At 54.4% G+C, this 21,293-nt stretch overlaps 1 protein-coding gene across 4 annotated transcripts in view; it reads left to right on the top strand.

The window, feature by feature from the left end:
• The first annotated feature begins 277 nt into the window (after positions 1 to 277).
• Positions 278 to 21,293, top strand: part of AKAP1 (A-kinase anchoring protein 1) — a 30,565-nt gene continuing 9,549 nt past the window's right edge. Inside the window, exons 1-3 of one of the 4 annotated variants that reach the window (XM_043483412.1) lie at positions 290 to 428; positions 17,352 to 17,432; positions 18,144 to 19,671. In XM_043483412.1, the coding sequence (XP_043339347.1) occupies positions 18,168 to 19,671 (1,504 nt within the window). In that variant the 5' untranslated portion in view covers positions 290 to 428; positions 17,352 to 17,432; positions 18,144 to 18,167. Of the gene's footprint in view, positions 429 to 12,316; positions 12,612 to 17,351; positions 17,433 to 18,143; positions 19,672 to 21,293 lie in introns of those variants that run through there. The other 3 variants (XM_043483418.1, XM_043483401.1, XM_043483427.1) reach the window with 3 other exon arrangements.

The raw sequence follows: 21,293 nt of genomic DNA, 5'->3' as shown, positions 1-21,293 counted from the left end.
TTCGCCGACGGAAACGCGCGAGAAGCGTCCCAGAGCATCCAGCGCGGCCTGTCTCCCGAGCCCCACAGAGACGACAGCTCATCTCGCGAGAGCACGGGCAGCTCCCGGCGGCGGCGGCGGCTGGCGGCGGGCGGCTGGCGGCGGCGGAGCGCTCTAGACCGCGCCCCCTCTGGCGCGGCCGGGAGCGGCGCGCACGCGCAGGGGCGGCGGGCTGGCGTGGGGGCACGAGGGCGGGGGGCGGGGCCTGCGTCGCGCCGCGGGCACGTCGCCGCGCGTCCTCGGTATTTAATGTGTCTGTGTTCCCCCGGCCCGGCCGAGCACGTGGGGGAGCGGCCGGAGCGTTCCGCTGAGGGGCCGCACGCAGAGGCGGGGGCCGGGGGGGCGGCGGCGGCGCGAGGACTCTGCACCCCGACGGGGGCCGAGGGGCGGTAAGTGGGGGCCGCCGGTGAAACGGGCAGCACCTGCGGGGACCCCGGGGGCGGCGCCGTCGGGGCGGCGCTGAGGCGCCCGACGCAGAGCTCGCGCGGAGGCGCCCGGGCCGTCGCCGCCTGTCAGGCAGGCCCTCTGCCTCCCGCCGCCCGCGCGTCCCGCCGGGCCCCGCCTGACGCCCCTCTGGTGACCGGCCGCGGCCGCCCTCTGCAGCCTCGCGGGGCCCTCTGCGGGCGTCCCCGTCCCCGGGGGGCGGGAAGCGCTGGCGCGGCGTTCCGTCCACCTCTCCGCGGCTTAACTTTCCCGGAGCTGCGGCTCACACCCTCCCGGGGCGCGGACGCCAGTGCGTCCCACCCAAGGTCGCCCGGCCTCGCGCGCGTTTCCCTTTCAAAGGTCGCTTGCGCCCGGCCTGCGCCGGGAGAGGCGGCGGCGGCGGGCAGGGCCAGGTGCTCACAAGGGCGCGGGAGTGTCCGAAGGCCCGCGGGCGCCCTTCCCCCGCCCCCTCCGGGGTTGGAGCTGAGCTGGTCACTAAAGAGAGCTCCCCCAACTTCTGGGCTCCCCCGTCGTGCCCCACGTTGCGCCGCACCGAGGCCCGGCGGTGGCACACCCGAGCGGGCAGCCCAGCCCCTGGGAGCGGCACGCAGCGAACTCAGGGCACGGAGGCTCGGTCTACGGGACCGCGAGGCTGAGCTCGGAGATGGGCTGTGCTTGGAACCTTGTTATGGGAGGAGGGAGGTTTAGGGTCCCGGTATCGAGGGCTTGGTGTCTCTCGAAGACAAGCTCTCCCAGGCCCTTTACAGGGTGTCCGGGGAGGGGGAGGCTGTACTGTCCCGGGCGCCCGCTGACCTCGCACCCCGGGGCGCCTGGCTCCCGAGCCGCATGGCGCCCGCGCCCCGCTCGGGCCGGTGGGAGCACGCTGGTTTCGGGGTCCCAGGTCCCAGTGTGCATGGGCAGGCTTTGGTCTGGATGCCTCGGGGGTGAGCTTTCACCAGCTCTCCTGTTTTGTGCCACCGTGGGTACGGTCGCTCCTATTTTCCTCCCCCGGAGGAGGCCCAGAGAAGGACAGGAGCTGTTGGTGGCAGGTGGTGCCCTGTCGACTGGCTGGGAAGACCGCGCGTTTCGCCGTCCCCCTTTCCCGCGGAGATGCCGAGGTTGGCAGGCGCCTTCTTGCCCCCCTCGTCCTCCCCTAATGCCAGCCGGGTGCACAGAACTACAGGTGTCAGAGGAGGCCTCACAAGTCGTGTCGGGTGTATGGGCAGAGCCGTGAGGTCGAACTAGCTGTCTTTCCCCTGCGGAAGTACAGGCTGTCTGGTGTTTAAATGTATCTCCTGTAGGTTAATCTGGGTGGCTGGACATTCGGTACAGTCATATCTGTTGGTTGGTTTGCTTTCCAATACCCCCACCTCCTTTGTCGAAATGATTGATTAAGAAACCCCATTCACAAAAAGCTATCAATTCTGGGAACTAGTAACCTTACCTTGCTGCCGTATTCTTGGAACTAAGTCCTTCCCAAATAATTTTTTTTAAATTCTGATTAGAAGTTTGAGCTCTTAGCAGTGCCCATCCCCTTTGCTCTTAAAGGTACAGAGCATCTTTGAAGTGAAGAGAGGGGAGCATGATGTGCCCGTCTGTCAAATTCCTCTGTTCTTGAAGTCCAAGGGATTCACCTGCTGATGTTTTAAGACATTCTTAGCTCTGGAGACAAGTGAAGTACTCGGGGGAGCTTTTTTTGACTTGTGTTGAACCTTTCCTCTTTAACTTTTGAACTTGTTTCACGGGTTCCGGGTAGTAATTCCTGGGTGTGTGTTTAGATGAAGAATGGCCTTGGGCTGTAGTAGGTTCTCTGGATCCTACAGGTATGCAAATCACTGAAGCCTTGGTGCCTGTCTGAATTAAATAGGCTCTATTGTCCCACGTATTGTCAGGTGATGGCCCCTGAAGTTGCAGATAACTGATCCCCTCCCAGCCTGTGAGTGGGCCTGGTCTACTGTCTAGCTCTTGGTTTGACTACCAGTTCTTCCTCCCAGCTGTTTCTAGGAAGTACCACTGCAGGGTGTCAGTGAGGCTGTCTGTTGGAAGTGGCTGCTCAGGTGCCAAGGAGATATGTCTCCAGTATAAGGTTGTTCAGCGTCAATATTTTAAAGTAATTTGTTCTACCTAGTAATGCAAATTATTCTTGGGCGTTGAGCCCAGGCCAGGTCAAAATCATTGTTTGTGGGTGTAGGCTAGTTTTAAGCTTTTCAGTCTTCTTTCATCCTCAAGACAAATAGATATTTGTGGGGTGCGGTGCTGTGCCTGGCACATGTTGGGTACTCATTATTTTTTTCCCCCCTTCTAAAGAGTCTCTGAGATTGACTTTGTTTCTCTTGAATCTGTTAAGTGACTTGAATATTAATAAATGGACTCTATTCCCCAACCTCTCACCTGGAAACTTGGTTGGAAGGAGGAAAAATTGGCTTCCTACACATTGCCAGCCAGCTTCCTGGCTCAAGCCACGTGCCTGGTGAGCTGGTGCTTTCCAGCCCATTCTCCCCAAGTGCTTCCTTCCTAATCTTCCCTGTGAGTCTTGAATGAGGGGGCTTCTCTGCAGTGTGGACTGTTGTGCTCTGGTGGGGAAGTTTGGGGGTGAGTTAATACCTTCAGCCTGCCATCTAGGGTTTCTCTCCTCTGGGGAGGAGGCTGGTCCTTATTGGCCTCTTAGCCCATTGAAATCATCTCATGTCATTTGAGTTGCTGATCTGTGTGGGATATATTTTAATCCCAGATCTTCATTCCTAGGGCACATCGTTTCTTCTACATCCCTTTCTGGTGTAATGCCTCACACAGATTTCACCTTCAATTATTAACATCAAGTACCGATTGTGTGTGGCATTTTCACTGGCCTGCTGGCCCTCGTACCTAATTTTAAACTTGGGCAGTGCAGAACAAGAACAGTGCTTTGGGTAGGACAGAGTGGCTGAAGAAGTCACTTGTGGAGACAGAAGCTAAAATTTAGGGGACGCCTTTTCCTTGATAGTTACTCTTCGAGGTGAGTTACAAGCAGACGCCTCCCTAATCCGTTAGTCCTCACACTTCTGAGTACAGTTGAGGAGGGTGAGGGTGATGCTGGAGGTCACTCGGAATTGTTTCAGTGGCAAATAAAAATGCAAATTGAAGGATAGAGAAACTGACTTAATTTGGGTTTGGACTTACACTCAGCCCTCTGGAGGGCTTTTGTGAGAAGAACAAGGAGTCGTCAGGTCCATGGTTCTGTTCTTTCTGTTGCTTCCTAAGCAGATTATTGTAGTAAAAGGAGTGTGCGTTATCATTCAGCATTCTGAGGACTGGCTTTCAGTCTTAAGGACCTTTCAAGGTGTCCTTTTCCTCCTCCTGTATGGTTCTGCTAAGTGGTCCTTGTTCTGTCCAGTTCTTGCCATCTGAATGTTTCTACAGCTCAGTTTGATAAATTTGCAGAAGTTGATACTAAACTTTCTGTCCCCATCTGGCAGTACAGGCTGGCTGCCTCCGCTTAGCTGGTCCTCACTGAGGCCCATGCACTTAGGAACAGAGTAGAGCCCCAGGAAAGTTCTGGAAGTAAAGCTGTGGCGTGCTGAGGGCTGAGGGGGCTTGTTTCATCCCTGAGGGTTTAGCTAACAGAAGTCTTGATTGGGGATGGCAGAGTGGGGTGGAGGTTGAGGTCTCTACAGCTTTCAAGGCTGAAACCTGGCTGGAGTTCCGGGCAGGTCTGTTTCTGCAGCTGGGGGAATAAAGTTAGTCAGCATAAAATGCATTCAGATTGTGCTTCTGGGAGCCCTGGAGTTAGTCTGCCCCTTACAACTGCTGGGGGGTGGAGTTGCCTGCAGGGTGGGGTGTGTTTGGGCCAGGGATGCCAGGATAGTACAAGCCAAAGGTCAATCCACTGTTTTAAGTGCACTTAAAGTTCACTTAGCTCTCAGGTGCTACTGTATTAAATGTTTTTATTTTACTATATCTTTATTTTCCTGAATCCATCCTTAGGGCTGAGGGTGTAGAGCTGCCTTGTCCTATAGATAGCTACTAGTTATGGGTAGCTAGTTAAATTTAAGCTTTTTAAAGCATTAAGGAAATTTTAAGAATTAGGCTCCTTGGTGACATTAGTCACATTTCACATGCTCACATAGCTTCATGTGGCCCAAGGCTGCGGTACTGGACAGTGCAGATCAGAAATGTTTACATCATCACCGAAAGCTCTGTTGGATAGCACTGGTCTTAGTTCTTTGCCCAACTCTAAAAGCTTCATTGTCTCGCCTTATAAAGCATGTTTGACCTTAGTCTTCTTTATTGCACAAACCCAACATCTTTGGTGACAAGTTATTTATCAGCTCTTTCCATGGCATGTCCAGAAGTAAGTTCTGGTCTGCCAGTTTGGAGGGCAGTGATCAATTATGAAACGGTTTGAGCAAGGCGTGTAGCAAGGGGTCTGGGGATGGGAGTGAAAAGCGAAGGGCTAGACACTAAGCCTTTGGAAAGCCATCTTGGCTTGAGAGAGTGTTGATCATCGTAAAGGTCCTCGCTGGTTCTCTGAGGCCTGTGCTCATTGGCCTTAGTCATCGTGTCAGCAGACTTGCTGTTTGGTCCTTCCAGTCGCCTGGTGACTTCTGCAGGACCCCAGCGTGGCCTTTCTAAGCCAGGTTGCGCACACCTTACAGACAAGTATCGTTTTCATTCTGTCCCTGCAGGCCGTCTCAGCGGCAGGAAGCCTGTCTTTACCGAAGGCTTTGGGCAGAGTTGGTTCCCAGTGGGCATCCCCAAGTGTTGGTGTGGGTCTGGCTCTGGGGAGTGGGCTTTATTTCCATATGCCCCTCATCTAGTCCTGGGTGTGCTTAGTTTGAACCCTGCTAGACTGGCCTTTGGCGTATAATATGAACTCTTTTCTTGGAGCCTGACAGTAGAAGATTTCTAAGACATTTATTGAGCATCTGCTGTATACGTGATAACTTAGGAGGGTTTTTGCACATTATTCCCTTTTTATTCTCTCTCATCCCTATCAGGTTAAGAATTTCTAGTTTGTGTATGAGGAAGCCAAGGCCCTGCGAAAAGGAAGCTGATTCCAGGACACAGGGCTGGGCTGGGTCGGGTCGGGCCCTTTGAGGCTTTTTCTTATTAACTGCCCTGTTACCCTTCCATCCTCATCCAGAAAGTGAAACCAGGCTTTTGAAACATAAAATTATTTATCCCGCAAACTGAGTCAGACTGTTAGATCATTCCAGCCTCATTCAGCCCTGGGAAGGAGGTATTTGTATCTCATTTCTTTCAGTGTTATTTTATGGGAAACGGGAGTTAAGGATCTTTTTTTTGTTTGTTTGTTTTTGGTTTTTGTTTTTGTTTTTGGAGTTAAGGATCTTTAACGTCCTTATATTTCCAGTGTTTTTATCATTGGAATTATGCAACCGTCCAGTGCCTTCGAGCTGCACAATAATGGCAGTGACTAAGAGCAGACAGCCTCCTAAGCGAGGTAGCCCTGCCTTAGGGCCAGGAAAACTGCTCTGAAGACTCTATGGCTTAGTTTGGTCACCTGGCTGAAAAGGCCATTGTGAAGCCACTCAGTCCTTGGCTAATAATAGTGTGGCCTGTCAGACCTCGCACAGGGTCACGGGACAGTCCCCTGGCCCTCAGCAGGCTGCAGCCCAGAGCAGCTTGGTCCCTGTTGGAGGAGGCGGCCCAGCCCTCTGCCCCAGGCCTCCCTGCCGCCCCCATCACTTCCCTCCAGCCTTGGCTTGGAGGACAGGTTTCCACCCCCCTCCCCCGCCCTGTGGATTTCCACCCCACTCACCTCCCCCTTCCTGTCCCTCCAGAGAGAAAGGAGTGGCTTGCCCGGAGCTGCATGGGCTGGGCCTGAGAATAACCTCCTCGCTTTGTCCTTTGAGTTTGGTGCGGCCTGCCCTGCCAAGCATGTGCTGTCATGCTATTTTTAGCAGGTGGTTCCTTTAGGAGGGCCAAGTGCATGCGGCTTCAGTGTGTGGGGCAGGTCCTAGTGCCAAAGCCGCCACCTCTCTTAATCAGGGAGGGAGGAGAAGAAAGCCCCCCTGGAGACTGTCGTGGGGGCCATGGGTGTGGGAGTGTCCACTCATGAGGTCCCCGGGGCTGCCACTCCTGTTGCGACCTGTGGCAGGGACCCAGCCCTGTCTCCTGGGCAGGCAGACATGTGACCAAGGCAGCCTTCTGAGCAGATGCTTGTAGGTCAGGACTGCCATCATGGGGAAAGACGACCCCGCGGCTGGGTTCTGTTTCCATGGAACTCACCCAGCCTGAGGACCGGCCACTAAAGGACCGCAGCCTGGTAACCGGCGTCCTCTGGCTTAAGCCAAAGGAAAACTGCAAGAGAAGGGAAACTCATGCCGTTCACGGAGAATTCTTCCTGGGGAGTCACTGAGGCCCAAAAGAGATGAAAAAGGGGGTTGATGAATACGTTTTGTTCCTCATTGCCCTCCTTTCTCCCCCTGCCCCTCCCGCGTTCCTTCTTTCCTGTAACTCGGAGCTGCCAGCTCCAGCCCCTCTCCCTGTTTCTGATTAAGGAAGCTTCAAGCCATATAAGGTCCTCTGTTGCCTATGGTTTATGTTGGCTGGAGAGCAAGATTGTTTTCGCAAAGTCTGATTGAAAGAAGTGGCCAGGGCTTCTGTGGGGCTGCGTGTATGTGTGTGTCTGTCTGTCCGTTGCTGCCCTCTGTCCCCAACCCCCCTTGGTGGAGGGGGCCTGGGCCCTGTTATTCTGACAGATTCGTTTGAAGGTGTGAAGGGCTGAGGGTAACAGTTAGCTTCAGTTCCCCACGGCTAATGAGGGGTGTGCCCCCGGGGCTTCCTGGCAGATGAATTTGCTCAGGGAACCTCTTGTCTCACCCTGTGCATCCCTGCTGTGCCACCAGCCGCAGAGGCGCTCTGTCCTGGAGTGGATTCTGCAGTCAGCTTCTGTTTATTAAGAACCTGCAGTCCCTTGGCTCTTGGGGCACCCTCTCTGAAGGGAGTTGGGTGAGCCTGTTCCCCCAGGTGCTTCTCCTTTAGCTCAGCGTCTGCCCAACGGTGCCAGGAACGGCTCCTCGGGCAGCAGCCCGTAGTCCTGTCCTGACCTCCGCCTCTGCCGGCTCTTGAGTCAACCAGCCTTGTGACTGCCGCAGGACTCTGGCCTGGCTTCTCCCCGCTGGAACTTCTCCACCTCCTTTCCCGTCCTCTCAGGTCTTGGCAGAGCTGCTCCTTGCTGTTCACGCTGCTGCCACCTCTGCAGAGACCTTCACTGTGCTCCCTGGAGCTCAAGCTCCCCCTCTCCCCGGCAGGCTTCATCTGGCTTTCCTTGGCCCAGGCTCCTCGTTTAAACTACACATTTTCTCAGCTCTCCCAGATGGTACCATTCAGGATGCAGTTCAGTTCAGTTGCTCAGTCGTGTCCGACTTTGTGATCCCATGGACTGCAGCACGCCAGGTCTCCCTGTCCATCGCCCACTCCCTGAGTCCCCCCAAACCCATGTGCATCGAGTCGGTGATGCCATCCAGCCATCTCATCCTCTGTCGTCCCCTTCTCCTCCTGCCCCCAATCCCTCCCAGCATCAGGGTCTTTTCCAATGAGTCAGCTCTTCACATCAGGTGGCCAAAGTACTCGAGTTTCAGCTTCAGCATCAGTCCTTACAATGAACACCCAGGACTGATTTTCTTTAGGATGGACTGGTTGGACCTCCTTGCAGTCCAAGGGACTCTCAAGAGTCTTCTCCAACAACACAGTTCAAAAGTATCAATTTTTCTGTGCTCAGCTTTCTTTATAGTCCAACTCTCACATCCATACATGACCACTGGAAAAACCATAGCCTTGACCAGACCGACCTTTGTTGGCAAAGTAATGTCTTTGCTTTTTAATATGCTGTCTAAGTTGGTAATAACTTTCCTTCCAGGGAGTAACTGTCTTTTAATTTCATGGCTGCTATCACCATCTGCAGTGATTTTGGAGCTCAAAAAAACAAAGTCAGCCACTGTTTCCTCATCTCTTTGCCATGAAGTGATGGGACCGGATGCCATGATCTTAGTTTTCTGAATGTTGAGCTTTAAGCCAACTTTTTCACTCTCCTCTTTCACTTTCATCAAGAGGCTCTTTAGTTCTTCTTCACTTTCTGCCATAAAGGTGGTGTCATCTGCATATCTGAGGTTATTGATATTTCTCCTGGCAGTCTTGATTCCAGCTTGTGTTTCCTCCAGCCCAGCGTTTCTCATGATGTACTCTGCATATAAGTTAAATAAGCAGGGTGGCAGTAAGTGTGCACAGGAGCATAGTTAATCCACTGCATGAGGGGATGCCCAGGGCTTGGTGCTCTGAACTTGAGAGGCTGCGGGTTTCTTACATGGGTTCCCCATCTCTGCAGTGTTGTTACTTGAGATGTGACTCCCTACCCCCCCTCCATCTTTGCTTCCTGAGGGCTTCCCCATCTGCGGTGGAACCTGGCTCCCTGTGGGTATTTAATCTTTATTAAACTGCTGGCTCTGAGGGGTTCTGCTGCCTGAGGCTAGCTTGACCTCAGTAAGCATGTTCTCTTTCTGATTGTTGCTGTGTGTCAGAGGGGTGGTTGGGGGTTTCTTGAAGCAAGATTGCTATCAGTTATTATTTGAAAATAAAGCAGTATAAGTTTGTACATAGATGGGTTAGCGCTAATATGTATTAATCATATAGGTAAAAGTTGTTTCGTAATAGAATATCCATCGTAGTTAATACTTAGGAATGTATTAATTTTTTATCATAGGGTTGCTTGTAGAAAGATTTGACTTGACTCTGCTAAGGTTTGAAAGAACAGCCCTTTGCCCAGAGTGTTTGCCCACCTGTCCTGACCCCTTCTGGAGGGGGCTGGCCTCCCTCCCGAGTACTTCTGGGTCTCCTGGGGGGGGTCAGGTCCAGACCTCCGCATATCCAAACCCGCGCATGTTCACTGCCCTGTAGGCTCTGTCCTCGGGTTCTGCATCCATGGGTAAGGAGGGCCGGCTGTGTTTCTAAGTAGTGTTACTACTTTCTTTCTTTTTTCCCGTCCTTCCTTTTAAAAAGTATTGTCTGTTTTGTTTTTCTACTCTGGAAGGTAAGGACTTGGCCGATTCCTACCCATTCTCCCCCCCGCCCCGCCCCGGCCTCGTCCTCTCAGTAGAGGGGCAGCTCAGCATTTGGTCACGTTACAGGGTTGTGGTATTTACATTGTCATGGTTGCAGAGTTCTTGGTTCTCCGAGTTTCCCCTCTGGTCTTCCCCCTTCCTCCTCTTGCCCTCCTTGGTTTCCTGTGTTTCTTTAGCTTGGTGTTCTCTGACTCTCTCTCCAGCCTCTGGCTCTCCCCAGGCCTTGGCCGCTGCAGTCCGCTGGTGGGAGCCCCTCGTGCTCACCGCGTGCTCAGCATCCCGGGGCCCCTGCGTCCTGGAGCCTCCTGCTCCCCTTCGCTTGTGTTGCTTCCTTCCCTTCCTTTCTTCTTTCACTCCCTAGTCTTGCCTTGGACATGTGCGAAGGTGGGCAGCCAGCCAGAAGCAAGCCGCTCTGAGCACAAGGACAGGTCCCTTTGAAGGCATGGGTTGGGGCTGTGTGGCTGAAGGCGAAGGGTTGGTGGAAAGATGGCAGAGGCCAGGCCCTCAGATCCATGCCCGCAAAAGACCAGCTTTACTCTCCGAGTAGTTGAAATGAGAGGGGATCCAGATTTGGGTACCAGGTAGTGGCAAGAATGAAAGTCCTCGTGCTGAACAGGCACCCCCGCCCCGCCTGACTGTCCCAGTGCTGCCGTTCATGCTCACATCTTCTCTTACCCGGGACAGTCAGATTTGGGACATCTGGTGGCCAGATCCCTCCCCCCCAACCAGGACACTTGATTGACTCTTGGGCTGAACTTGTCAGTTGGTCAATGGCAGGACCAAGCCAACTGAGGAAGACGTCATTGGGGGCTTTTCCCCCAGAGAAACGGAAGGGCTTGAAAGAGGGCCGTGTTTCTGTCTGGTTCATGTCTGTGCCCCACTGAACTGTGTACCTTTGGCACCAATGAATTTTTTGTTGAGTAGAAACTACCTTATGCGTTTATGTCATTTCTGAGTTAGTCCTGTTGCACTGTCTGCCATTTGGGAAGTCAGTGTCTGACTACCTCTTCGTGCCTCCTGCCTCTCCTCAGCATCTTTTCTGATTCCTCTGGAAGGCATGTGCCATCCTTAATAACTTTCAGGTGAGCTTGCTGTCCAGGCGCACCTTCATATCTTTGGGGCAGTCTTGTGTTCTGTGGTCATGGGTGGGAACTCCATGTGCCTGGGAGCACTTCCCTGGCACCTGATCTGTCACCGTCCTCAGAGACCTGTCAGAATTCACTGGTAAAGCAAGAAGGTTGCCAGGAGCCAGGGATGAGGGGCAGGATGGATGTGACATTGTCGTTCAGGGGATGCAGTGGGAGGGTTTTTGTAGGAGATGCTGTTTTTATCACCTGAAGCTGAATGAGGCTAGATGGTTGTGGGTTTAGTCGGAGGAGTGGGGGGATTCGGGGCATTCCTTGTGTCCTTGTGTGAGTTTCTGGTTTCTGAAGTTTTCCAAACTGGAAGTTTAATTTTGAATTGAGCCAGAGGAGGAGGAGGTCTTGATTTGAGACCACGTCCAGATGGGATGTTTTGCTTCTGGCTTCTTACCTGGAGCTCTGGTACCAGACCCCAAGTTTTTGCTTCAGCAGGAGAAGGCTTCCCTGAGCAGATTGTCTCACCCAGACATTACTGGGAGAAGCCTCCAGTCTCCTGGAGGGCAGCCGGGAAGACCGTGGGTCCCGCCAGGGTGGGCAGTGTGGCGGGGCTGGCCGCGCTGGCTGCCCTGCTGCTGAGCTGGGCCATCACAATGGAGGGTGTGGAGACAGCCCTCTCTGTGAGCTAGTGTGGAATCTCTAGGGTGCTTACACGAGTCACAGCCCAGCCAGGCCCCCTAAGGATGAAGGTAACAACCCTGTGAGCACGCGCTGGGCGAGACCAGCTGCCTGAGGATGGCCGCAGCACTGTGATCCCAGGGCCTCAGTCATGCTGCTGAGGGTCTGCGGCCCAGAGCACCACCATCCCGCACCCTCAGGGGCAGCACCACACTCTGCCCGGCGAGGTAGGCTCTGGCCATCACGGTGTTTGTCCACTCTCGTGTCTCCTCCAGGTCTCTGAGGACGCCCTCTGGCACTGCGTTTGTGCTCCGTGTGCTAGGTGGCCACTCGCTGCCCGTGGCTGTACCTTTAAGTTAACATTAAATTTAAGGTTCCATTCCTCTGTTACCCTGGTCCTGTTGCCAGTGCCCAGGGGCCCCTTGTGACTAAGTGGCCTCTAGTCCTAGCCTGCGGTCGCCCCTCGGGGATGGCCCAGGCCTTTGCGTCTGGCGACCTGCTCTGCTTTGGCTGAGTCTCAGCTGCCACAGCTTCTTTCTGCCGCCATCATGGCAGAGGTCACACTGCTTTGTCCTCCCCCACCAGCCTTCGGCTCCGGCTCCCGACTCTCTCCTCCTCTCTGCTGGCCCCTCCGCCCCCCAGGGCATCTTGGTTTAGGAGCTCAGTTTCTGTCTTCAGCCCCATTACAACCTAAGGAGACCCTGGCCTTCTTTGAGACGGCCTCCTGGGGTGAGTTCTTTTTGCCACTTCTGAAGGTGGGCTCAGCTTGGTGCAGTTCTGTGTGTGAGAGACACCCAGAGTCTTCCATTGGCATTGTCAGCTTCTGGTGACAGGAAGCTTTTATTTGCATGGTTTAAATGTATGTGCATAACCTCAACCTGATGAGGAATTGGGTAAATGCATCCTGTACAAATCCAGAGACACCCTGGTAGTCCTATGGAAAGACCTCTGTGTGTGTGACCTTCCTCCGGGTTGGAGGGTGGTGAGGGAGGGTGGGCCGGTGGGGGTGAAGTTGGCCTAGCCAGCAGCCTGCTGTTTTCTGAAGGCGGTGGCAGCAAGTGCTGGGCTTTAGGTTCTGGGTCACGTAGCCATTTCCTGTCCTTGGAAGGCCCCCCTTAAGAGGAGAAGCTCCTTAGCAAGAGTTTGATGTGCTGGACACTCTCGATGGGGTGTCTTGCGCCCCCTGTTGGTGAACACCCCGGGATCATCTTCAGCAAAAGGGAACTCATCATGCTGGAATAATGGAAGAAACGTTCCGATTTCCATTTGGAGAGTGTATGAAAGTCCATTCAGAACACAGGAGTGGATCCAGGCCCAAGCCCACACTGGACTTGTGAGTCTCTTGGTGTTCCCTCAGCTCTTGTGCTACGATCAGTTCCCCCGCCCCACCCCATCATGAGTCACGTGCCACTCTTTTTCTAACAATAACTGCAGCCAAATTGACTTAGTTACTGGGACCAACACTTGTTTTCTTGTTTAACAAAGCTCCTGGAAATTTGCCTTCTTATTTAGCAGAAGGCTCTATACTGCAGTGACTGGACTGGTCGTCAGTCTTGGGGGTGAGATCAGTATTTCCCTAGGGGTAAGCTCTTCTGTGGAGAAGGAAATGGCAAACCACTCCAGTATCCTTGCCCAGAGAATCCTGTGAACGGAGGAGCCTGGTGGGCTGCTATCCATAGGGTCGCACAGGGTCAGACGTGACTTAACATGCATGCATGCTTTGGAGAGGGAAATGGCAACCCACTCCGGTATTCTTGCCTGGAGAATCCCAGGGACAGAGGAGCCTGGTGGGCTGCTGTCTGTGGAGTCGCGTAGGGTCAGCCACAACTGAAGCAACTTCGCAGCAGCAGCAACAAGCTCTTCTGAGAAGCTGCAGGTGTCTCTGGGAGAAGGAAGAACTCTCTTTAGGTCCTGGGGAGTCCAGGTGAATGCTGCAGCCTTGGGGGGCTGTGGCACGTGCCAGCCTTGGGCTCTGTGTGGCCACTGGGAAGCCAGCCAGCCTGCATCTATTCCCCAGCAAATGGACCTGCTAAAAATAAACAGGCAGCTATTCAGTTCCTCCAGATTCAAAATAGCCAGGCCGTCCTCCCCAGCAGTGCTAAGGTCCCTTCTGCATTCTTCTGCCAGGCTGTTCCCAGTGGGAGGCAGTGTCCTTGGCCTCCCGGTAGGAGGCCCTCGGGGAGGAACCTGCCTTCCCAGTGAGTGTGAGGCCATCAGACCTGTGGTGCTAAATGCCGCTCGTATCTTCAGAGGGTCAGGTTAGAACACAAGTCACACATGCACAGGACCAGGGCCAAGAGAGCAACGCATGATCCTGTGCCCAGAGGAGGAAGGTGGTGGTGGGCCGACGGAGGCTGCAGTGTGTGTGTGTGTGTGTGTGCGCGCGCGCGCGTGTGTGTGTGTGTGTGTGTGTGACGACGGAGGCTGCAGTGTGTGTGTGTGTGTGTGACGAAGGAGGCTGCAGTGTGTGTGTGTGTGTGTGTGTGACGACAGAGGCTGCAGTGTGTGTGTCTGTGTGTGTGTGTGCGCGCGCACGTGTGTGTGTGTGTGTGTGTGTGTGTGTGTGTGTCCGGGGTTAAGGAGCGGTGGGCGCTTCCTGCACTACCTGTCCAGGCCCATCAGACCTTGTGAAGCAGGGAAGATGGGCACCTCACTGATTCGCAAGTCTATCTAGTGACGTTCGCTCAGATAGGGCCCTCCCAAACTGAAGAGCCAAGGACGTGAGGGAGAGTTGCTGACTGGTGGGAAGCGGGGCTCCCTGTGAGGTGCCCTGAGTGCCCGCGCGCCTTTGGGTGAGTGGCTCCTCCTCCCAGGGCCTCCTGGCCCTGGTCCCGGTGCCCTTGCTGCTCTGCACTCCCCTCCTGCCTGGGGGTCTGCCCACTCTTAGTTCAGGAGCCGGGCAGTTCTGTGGGAGGTGGGCAGCGCAGGGCCAGCCGCTGCTGCTCCTCGGCTGAGTGCCGGGTGAGTGGTGGGCACTAGGGGTCTGCTGGGACGACCCGGGTCCTGTGGGGTGGGTGACATCGCTTCACGGGAGCAGCATTACCCGCCTTCTCTGAGGCCCTTTTGGGTATTTGTCCGGCTTGGCAATGGAGAAAGTGTCTCCTGAGCTGTCATTAACTGAGTGGCTTGTTGGGCTGGGTGGGGCTAGAGGTGGTGACTCTCGCTGGGAGCTTGAGCCTCAGCTTGTGCGGACCCAGCTGGGCTGAGGGGCGAGGTGGGCAGGTGGCATGTGTCGTGGCCCCAGTCTGCACTGGGATGGGAGCAGAATGGGGAGGCGGCAGGGGAGGCCTGGCACGGGCTGGGTTGCGGTGTGCGTGTCTTGGGTGCAGGACCAGAGCTCGGCGGGGCTCTGTGTCTGTGACCCCGCCTTATGGTGGGCACAGATCTGATCTGGGAGTGGGGCGGGGCCTGCGGGAGCGCAGACCCCCGCCATCAGCTTTAGTTCTAGAGGGTGGGGGCAGGTTCTCCCAGCTGTTTGTGTCTGGGATAGCAGCTCACCACTTACACCCTAATATTTAAGACTGTAGAAGTTGGGCCCCTGGATTGTAGAGTGAGGAGACCGCCCGCTCTCGGTTGTTAAGACATGGGCTTCTTTCTCTCCCTCCCCGTCCATCCCATTTCGTCCCTCACCTGAGAGTAGGGGTGACTAGAGTGCGACGGGACTCAGCTGTCAACTCTGGGGTTGCCGCATTAATGAAGTAGTGGAGTATGAATTCGCTGATGAGGAGAAAACCTGGTTCATGCCCCAGCCCCAGAGCCCCACTGCCTGTGGCATGTGATCTGATAACAGACCAGGGACGTGCCGCCTTATCTTGAGTGCCCCCTTCCCCCCTAACCTCTTTTCTTTCTCAAATTTCATTTTTTAAATTTTTTATGTGAAAGACATTAAACACAAAGCAAGTCTCCTTAATCTCTCACCTTTTTTGGGGTGTGCGCAGGTTATGGAACAGTGATTCCCCAACTTGACTGCACATTGAAATCACCTGGGTTGATTAAAAAACAAAAAACCTGACGCCCAGGTCTCACCCTGAGATTCTGATTGAATTGATCTGGGTGCCACCTTGGGGTTTTAAAGCTTCCCAGATGATACTAACAGGCAGCCAAGTTGGAGAATCCCTGTTAAAGAAGTTTAAAATTCTCTTCCTGAAAGAAAGAAGACTTTCTCTATTTACAGATAAGGATAAATAAATAGGCAAGTCTGGGAAGATTTGCAGGATGCAAGATCAATGTGCAAACCTCCCCCTCTTCCACAACTGAGAGGCCTGATATGGATCTTTCCCACTTTTTCCTTGGGATTATGTGAACATAATCACAAATGCACAGTGGTCTACAGCTTTTGTTTTCTGTATCATGGCAGATTTCCCATGTCAATATGTGAGATCAGCTTCCTTCTCCAAAACTGGTATGTCCATAGGTTCTGCAATATATTTAGCAGTCATTCCTCTGAGTTATGCTTCAAATGATACCCCAGTGAACATTCTTTTTTTTATAACTTTTAATTTTATATTGGAGTATAGCCGATTAACAAGCAATGTTGTGATAGTTTCAGTTGAACAACTATGAAGAGTCTCCGCCATTCATATACATGTATCCATTCTCTCCCAAATGTGCCTCCCATCCAGGCTGCCATATAACATTGAGCAGAATTCCATGTACTATACAGTAGGTCCTTGTTGGTTATCCATTTAAAATAGAGCAGTGTGTATATGTCTATCCCAAACTCCCTAACTATCTCTTCCTCCCACCCTTCCCTCCCAACAACCCTGAGTTCCCAGTGAACATTCTTAATACATACAAACATCTGCCTGATGTTTTTTTAAAGGAAAGATTCTGGGTGTGGGACTTGAGCATCATAGGATAGGATCATTAAGTTTTAAGAGAAGTACAAACTTCTTTCCTTCTTCTGTACAGTGCCTTGTTTGCACACACCCTTGGGTTTTGGATTTAATGTGGAGTAGACCCAAGTTCAGCCCCTTGAGTTATTTTAAGCTTTAGGATGGTAATATGTATTCCAAACCAGGTAGTTGAGGATTAAGCAATGCAAGGGAAAGCATTTCATGAGGTTGTGTTTGAATCTGAAGCTCCAAGGTAGCATCGTTGAAGCTTTCTGCCTGAAGGGATTAATACAGTCTTCTGAGCCCCGGCCATTGCTTAGCTTTGCTTTTGTATTTTCCAGTACCACTGCTTCATCTTTGAATATTAGCAAGAAGGTTTCTCTTTACAGACAAGGGAGTTTCTGGAAATGACCCCTCCCCAACCCCTTCACTTTGGAGAACACTCTACTGGACCCCTTCACCAGCTGCCATGTGCTGGGGAATCCTTTGCTGGTCGTGTTAAATGGCAGCATGTGATTCAGTGGGCCTGGGGTGGGTAGCAGTTCTCAGATGATGCTCAGTGCTTCTGGTCCATAGACTACACTTTGAGAAGCAAAGTTTCCAGGACTGTTTTTGCAGTGGTTGAACTTTCTTTTGCCTTGGCTGAGCATTAAAGCCACCTAGGGAACAAGAATATGCTCTGGTATTTCCAGAGTGCACTGATGTGAGTAAATTCAACTAGTTGTTTAGTCACTGAGTTGTGTCTGTCTCTTTGTAACCCCATGGACTGTAGCCTGCCAGGCTCCTTTGTCCTTGGGATTTCCCACGCGAGAATACTGGAGTGGGTTGCCATTTCCTTCTCTAGGCGATCTTCCTGTCCCAAGGATTGTGAACCCACCTCTCCTGCATTTCAGGTGGATTCTTAACTGCTGAGTCACAGGGGAAGCCCAAATTAAACTTGTCCAAATTTAACAATTAAAGAATTGTTGAAGCATTCACTTATATCCACAACAAAGCACAAACCACATTAAGGAATAATTCACCATAACAGTGGAGGATTTTTCGTTTTAAGGATTCTTGTCATTTTTGCAGACAAAATAAATTTTGCTGGTAGGGAGGCAATGCATGCAAGTGTGTATTCTAGAATACGTTCATCACATACCTCTCATGAGAGCTAACCCTGCTTTACCAGCACTTCATGTATGTGTCAACTGATCTTATACCAGCCATTCCTTACAAAGTGTGTCCCCATCTTACAGGTGGAGAAAGCTGTTTCCTGTCTCTTGTCTACTGCCTTCTCCTGGGCTCTTATTCCTCCTTGCCTGGATCTGACAGACTAGGTATTCAGCTTCCTTTCATTCGACGTGCTCCTGAAATAAGGAAGCACAGTTTGGGAGTGTGTGTTCCTTGCGAACCAAACCTGGTTCTCTGTTGACTGCAGAAAAAAGCGCAGCCTCTGCAGTGGGTGCAGGAGCCTCACTGAACCTGCTCAACAGCCTGACTCTCGAACAACTCGATTTCCACAGCCCTGTGTGTGTTGCTGGTCCCTCCCCTTGGGGCACCCCCATCCCTTGAAAGATCTCACTCATCATTTGCTCTGAGTTAACTGTGGTGTAACTACTGTTTCCTTGACTGATGATTTGGGGGATGCTTGCGAGGGATGTGTCCACATGGATTTCCATGGGTATTTAAAAGTGCTCCAATACCACCTGAATAGACAGGTGTTCTGGGAGTTTAGAGAATGAAGACACTAAACACAGCTAGTCCCTTGCAGGGGAACCTAGGGACAATTGGACATCAAGAAGTGATGCAGGAAGGGATTTGGTTTCAGGAGCGGGCTCAGTGTGTTTCAGGGGAGTGTGCCTGAATGAGGGAGCAGAAGGCCGGGGGCAGTGCCCCTCCCCGCCGTGGGTCACCGGCTGGGGTGTGCCCAGAGGGCGGGCTGCGCCTTCCAGGGCCAGAGGGCGCGCGGCCGGCCTTCCTGGACGGTGAGTCCCATTAGGAGCGCTTGCCAGCTCTCACGGCTGCCCCTCGCTCTCCTCTTCCCGCAGGTGTAATTACTCCACGCCTCCAGGATGACGATCCAGTTACGTTCACTCTTCCCCCTGGCCCTGCCTGGAGTGCTGGCGCTCCTCGGCTGGTGGTGGTTTTTCGCCCGTAAAAAAGAGCCCCTCGACAGCCACGAGAGAGCAGTGGAGGCGGGCGCGGTGGTGCTGCGAGCCGGCCCTGCCACCCAGGAGGCGCTCCCCGTGGAAGACGCGCGGCCTGGAGCAGCCAGCCCGCTGCCCGAGAGGGAGCTGTGCGGCGGCGGCAGGCCCTCGCTGGAGCCGTCGGCCCTGCTGCGAGCACACCCGGTCTGCCGGAGGTCCGAGTCCTCGGGCAGCCTTCCCAACCCCACCGACACGAGACTACGCCCGGGAGCGCGCAAGGAGGTGGAGCTCGCCCTCGCGGGCGACGAAGCCAAGGCTGTCCCTCTGGAGTGTCCCCTGCCAGCCCCCAAGGGCCTTCCGTTCCCCCACGAGGCGGTCGAGGTGTGTAAGCGAGAGGCCGTGCTGGGCCGGCCTGCAGCCCCCGCCGAGAAGCCAGGCCCCGGAGAGAAGGCCCGGGAGAAGGGGGGCGCCGAAGGCACCGGGGACGCGGTGCTGGGAGAGAATGTGCTGGAGGAAGGGCCGGTGGCCTGGGAGCCGGCCCCCGAGTTAGAGTTACAGAGTGGCCGGGTGGCTGGAGCGGGAGAGAAGGGCCAGGGCCGCCTGCTGGACGAGGACGTGGCGGAGGTGGCGCCCGAGGAGACGCTGGCGCCCCGAGGCCGGGCGGCCAGAGCCTGGGATGGAGTCTTTCCCCGGGAGCAGGGCGGGGAGGAGACCTGGGACAGAAGCGAGAAGATTGAGCAGGCTGCCTTCCAGATCATCTCCAAAGTGATCCTGGAGGCCACCGAGGAGGTGCTGGCCACCACCGTGGGCAGGATCGCGGGCCGGGTGTACCAGGCCTCAGCCGCCCAGCCCCAAGGGCCGAAGGAGGAGAGCTGTGCCTCCGCCAGCCAGAAAGCCCCCCTGGGCCTGGAGGCCTCCGAGCCCACCGTGGCTGCCGTGGAGGCGGCCGCGGCCCTGGGGGACACGGCCCTCCCCTCTGCAGAGCCACCGACGGCAGACCAGCCAGCACCAAAGTCCTACGTGAGCTGCCTGAGCAGCCCTCTGTCCAGCCCCACCAAGGACAGGAAGCCAAAGAACTCTGCACACCACATCTCCTTGGCCCCCTGCCCGCCGCTGGCCACCCCCCTGGGCGAGTTGCTGGATGAGGCAGGCGGCCCGGGGGAAGAGGACACCCATGTCCCCTGCATGTCTGACAGCGGCCAGGCTGTCCCCTCCGGGGCCGCCTCCGGGCAGTGCTCAGATTCTGCCAGCACCTCGGGGCTTGAAGACTGTTGTACGGAGACCTCCTCCAGCCCCAGGGGCGAGGCTGCCACCCCACCGCTGCCCGAAAGTACTGTGCCTGTCAGCAACGGGGTGCTGAAGGGGGAGCTGTCGGACTTGGGGACTGAGGACGGATGGACCATGGATGCGGAAGCAGACCATTCGGGAGGTAGGCGGGCCTGGGGTATCCCCAAGAGGAGCAGGGTGTCTCCCCTCATTCAGCTGGGAAAGGCGGCTGGTCTGCTCTGCTGCTTCTGTAGTCAGATGCTCTTCTACACTGTGTCCCAGCGGCTTGCAGAAATTGGGGTACAGCAGAGAGCTGGTGGGCAACTGAGAAGTGAACGCTGCCCTGAACCCCAAAGCCATGGGAGCTGTAACTTGGTTCCGTAGCAAGGGACCCTCCCCAGCCCTTCTGAAGGAACCAGCTCAAAGTTGGGTTCACCCAGTAACTTAAGTGTACTGATCTGTCTTTACACACTAGCTTCTTAATAGCTTTTTTAAAGACGGAGAGGCCCCTTTAGCTTTAATCCCCTTGAGTACCAAGAATGGGTGAGCTTTTCCGGTGGTTTATTTCCTTTTAATAATGTGCTTGTTCCCATGTCTTCACCTGCTTTCCTTCTCCAGAAGCTCTTTCGGGGTAAGTGCCCAGAGAATGGCCACAGCCTCGAACCTTGCGGGAGGCTCGCGCCTTCTGCCTGTTGCTGTCACCTATTCCTTCAAGAGAGCCTCAGCCATTTCTTTCTGTGCAGCTGCAGTTCCGCCCCCGGGAAAGGGGCACTTTGGTAATGAAGTGTCCAATGGGTTTTTCGAGTGCTGACCCCAGCGTAGACAGTTCAGACCGCTAACTTACAGGTCAGCAGCTCCTGACCCTGGTTTTGCAGCTTCCCTGGGGTATTCCCACTTATCTCATGGAAAGAGGCCACGGGTTCCTCTGTGGGTCTCCAGCTTGCTTGTCCTGGAGGTGTTCCCTGTCATTTCAGCCCCAGGAAGGTTGGGGCTCTTGCTGGGGAATTTTACTGCTCTCAGCAGCATCTGGTGTGCACCACGTGTTGTCACCTGTAAGATGCTATTACCGATTAAGACACTGCTGTTTTGTGTGTACCTGTGATAGAAAAAAAGTGCTGCCAATCATGAGTGTAGAAAAGTCAGAGGCCATAAGATGCACCCAACTTCAGGGATGTTAAATTATTTTTTTATTATTTTAAAGCATCTTAAAATGGACGGAAATCCTTTGGAAATAAAGGAGCCCCTCAGCCTCATCATGCAGACCCCAGTTTGGCAGTGGTGGCTGCTGGGATGAGTCCAGGCCGCAAAGGAGGGGTGGTGGGTGGGGGGCTTGGGGATGGCAGGTGGGGGCTGGTGGGAGCCGCATGCAGCATCTTCTGAGGAAGTCAGGGCTCCGAGTGGCCCAGGGACCACTGGCTGAGGGGAGCCTGTGGAGTTGCGGTGTGGTCTGAGCCCCCTCTAAGTGTCGTCAGGGTGGAGGCCCATCCTGCTTGGTCCTGGGGGCAGCTGGGGGCCGATTATGAGCCGAGCCCGCATCGGCCAGGTTGGCCAAGCAGACTTCTCTCCAGAAGGGCAGTTTTCCCCGCATGAAGCCTGTCTGAGCCCCTAGCGTCGAGGGAGGTGCCTCATCGTAGCTGCGAGGAGGCCCTGCCTCCTCTGTCCAGGCAGGGCCGGGTTCGTTCGGTAGGGGATTACGTCCAGGGCTTAGAGAAACCGTGTGGAAAATAACCTAGTTAGTAGCATCTCAGGAGTGATCTATTTCTGGCAGTCGAGCCTTCCATATTT

Source organism: Cervus canadensis, chromosome 1 (assembly GCF_019320065.1).
Source record: "Cervus canadensis isolate Bull #8, Minnesota chromosome 1, ASM1932006v1, whole genome shotgun sequence".
NCBI lineage: Eukaryota > Metazoa > Chordata > Mammalia > Artiodactyla > Cervidae > Cervus > Cervus canadensis.
Note: the sequence above shows the minus strand (reverse complement) of the source record. Positions and strands in the feature narration are given on the sequence as shown.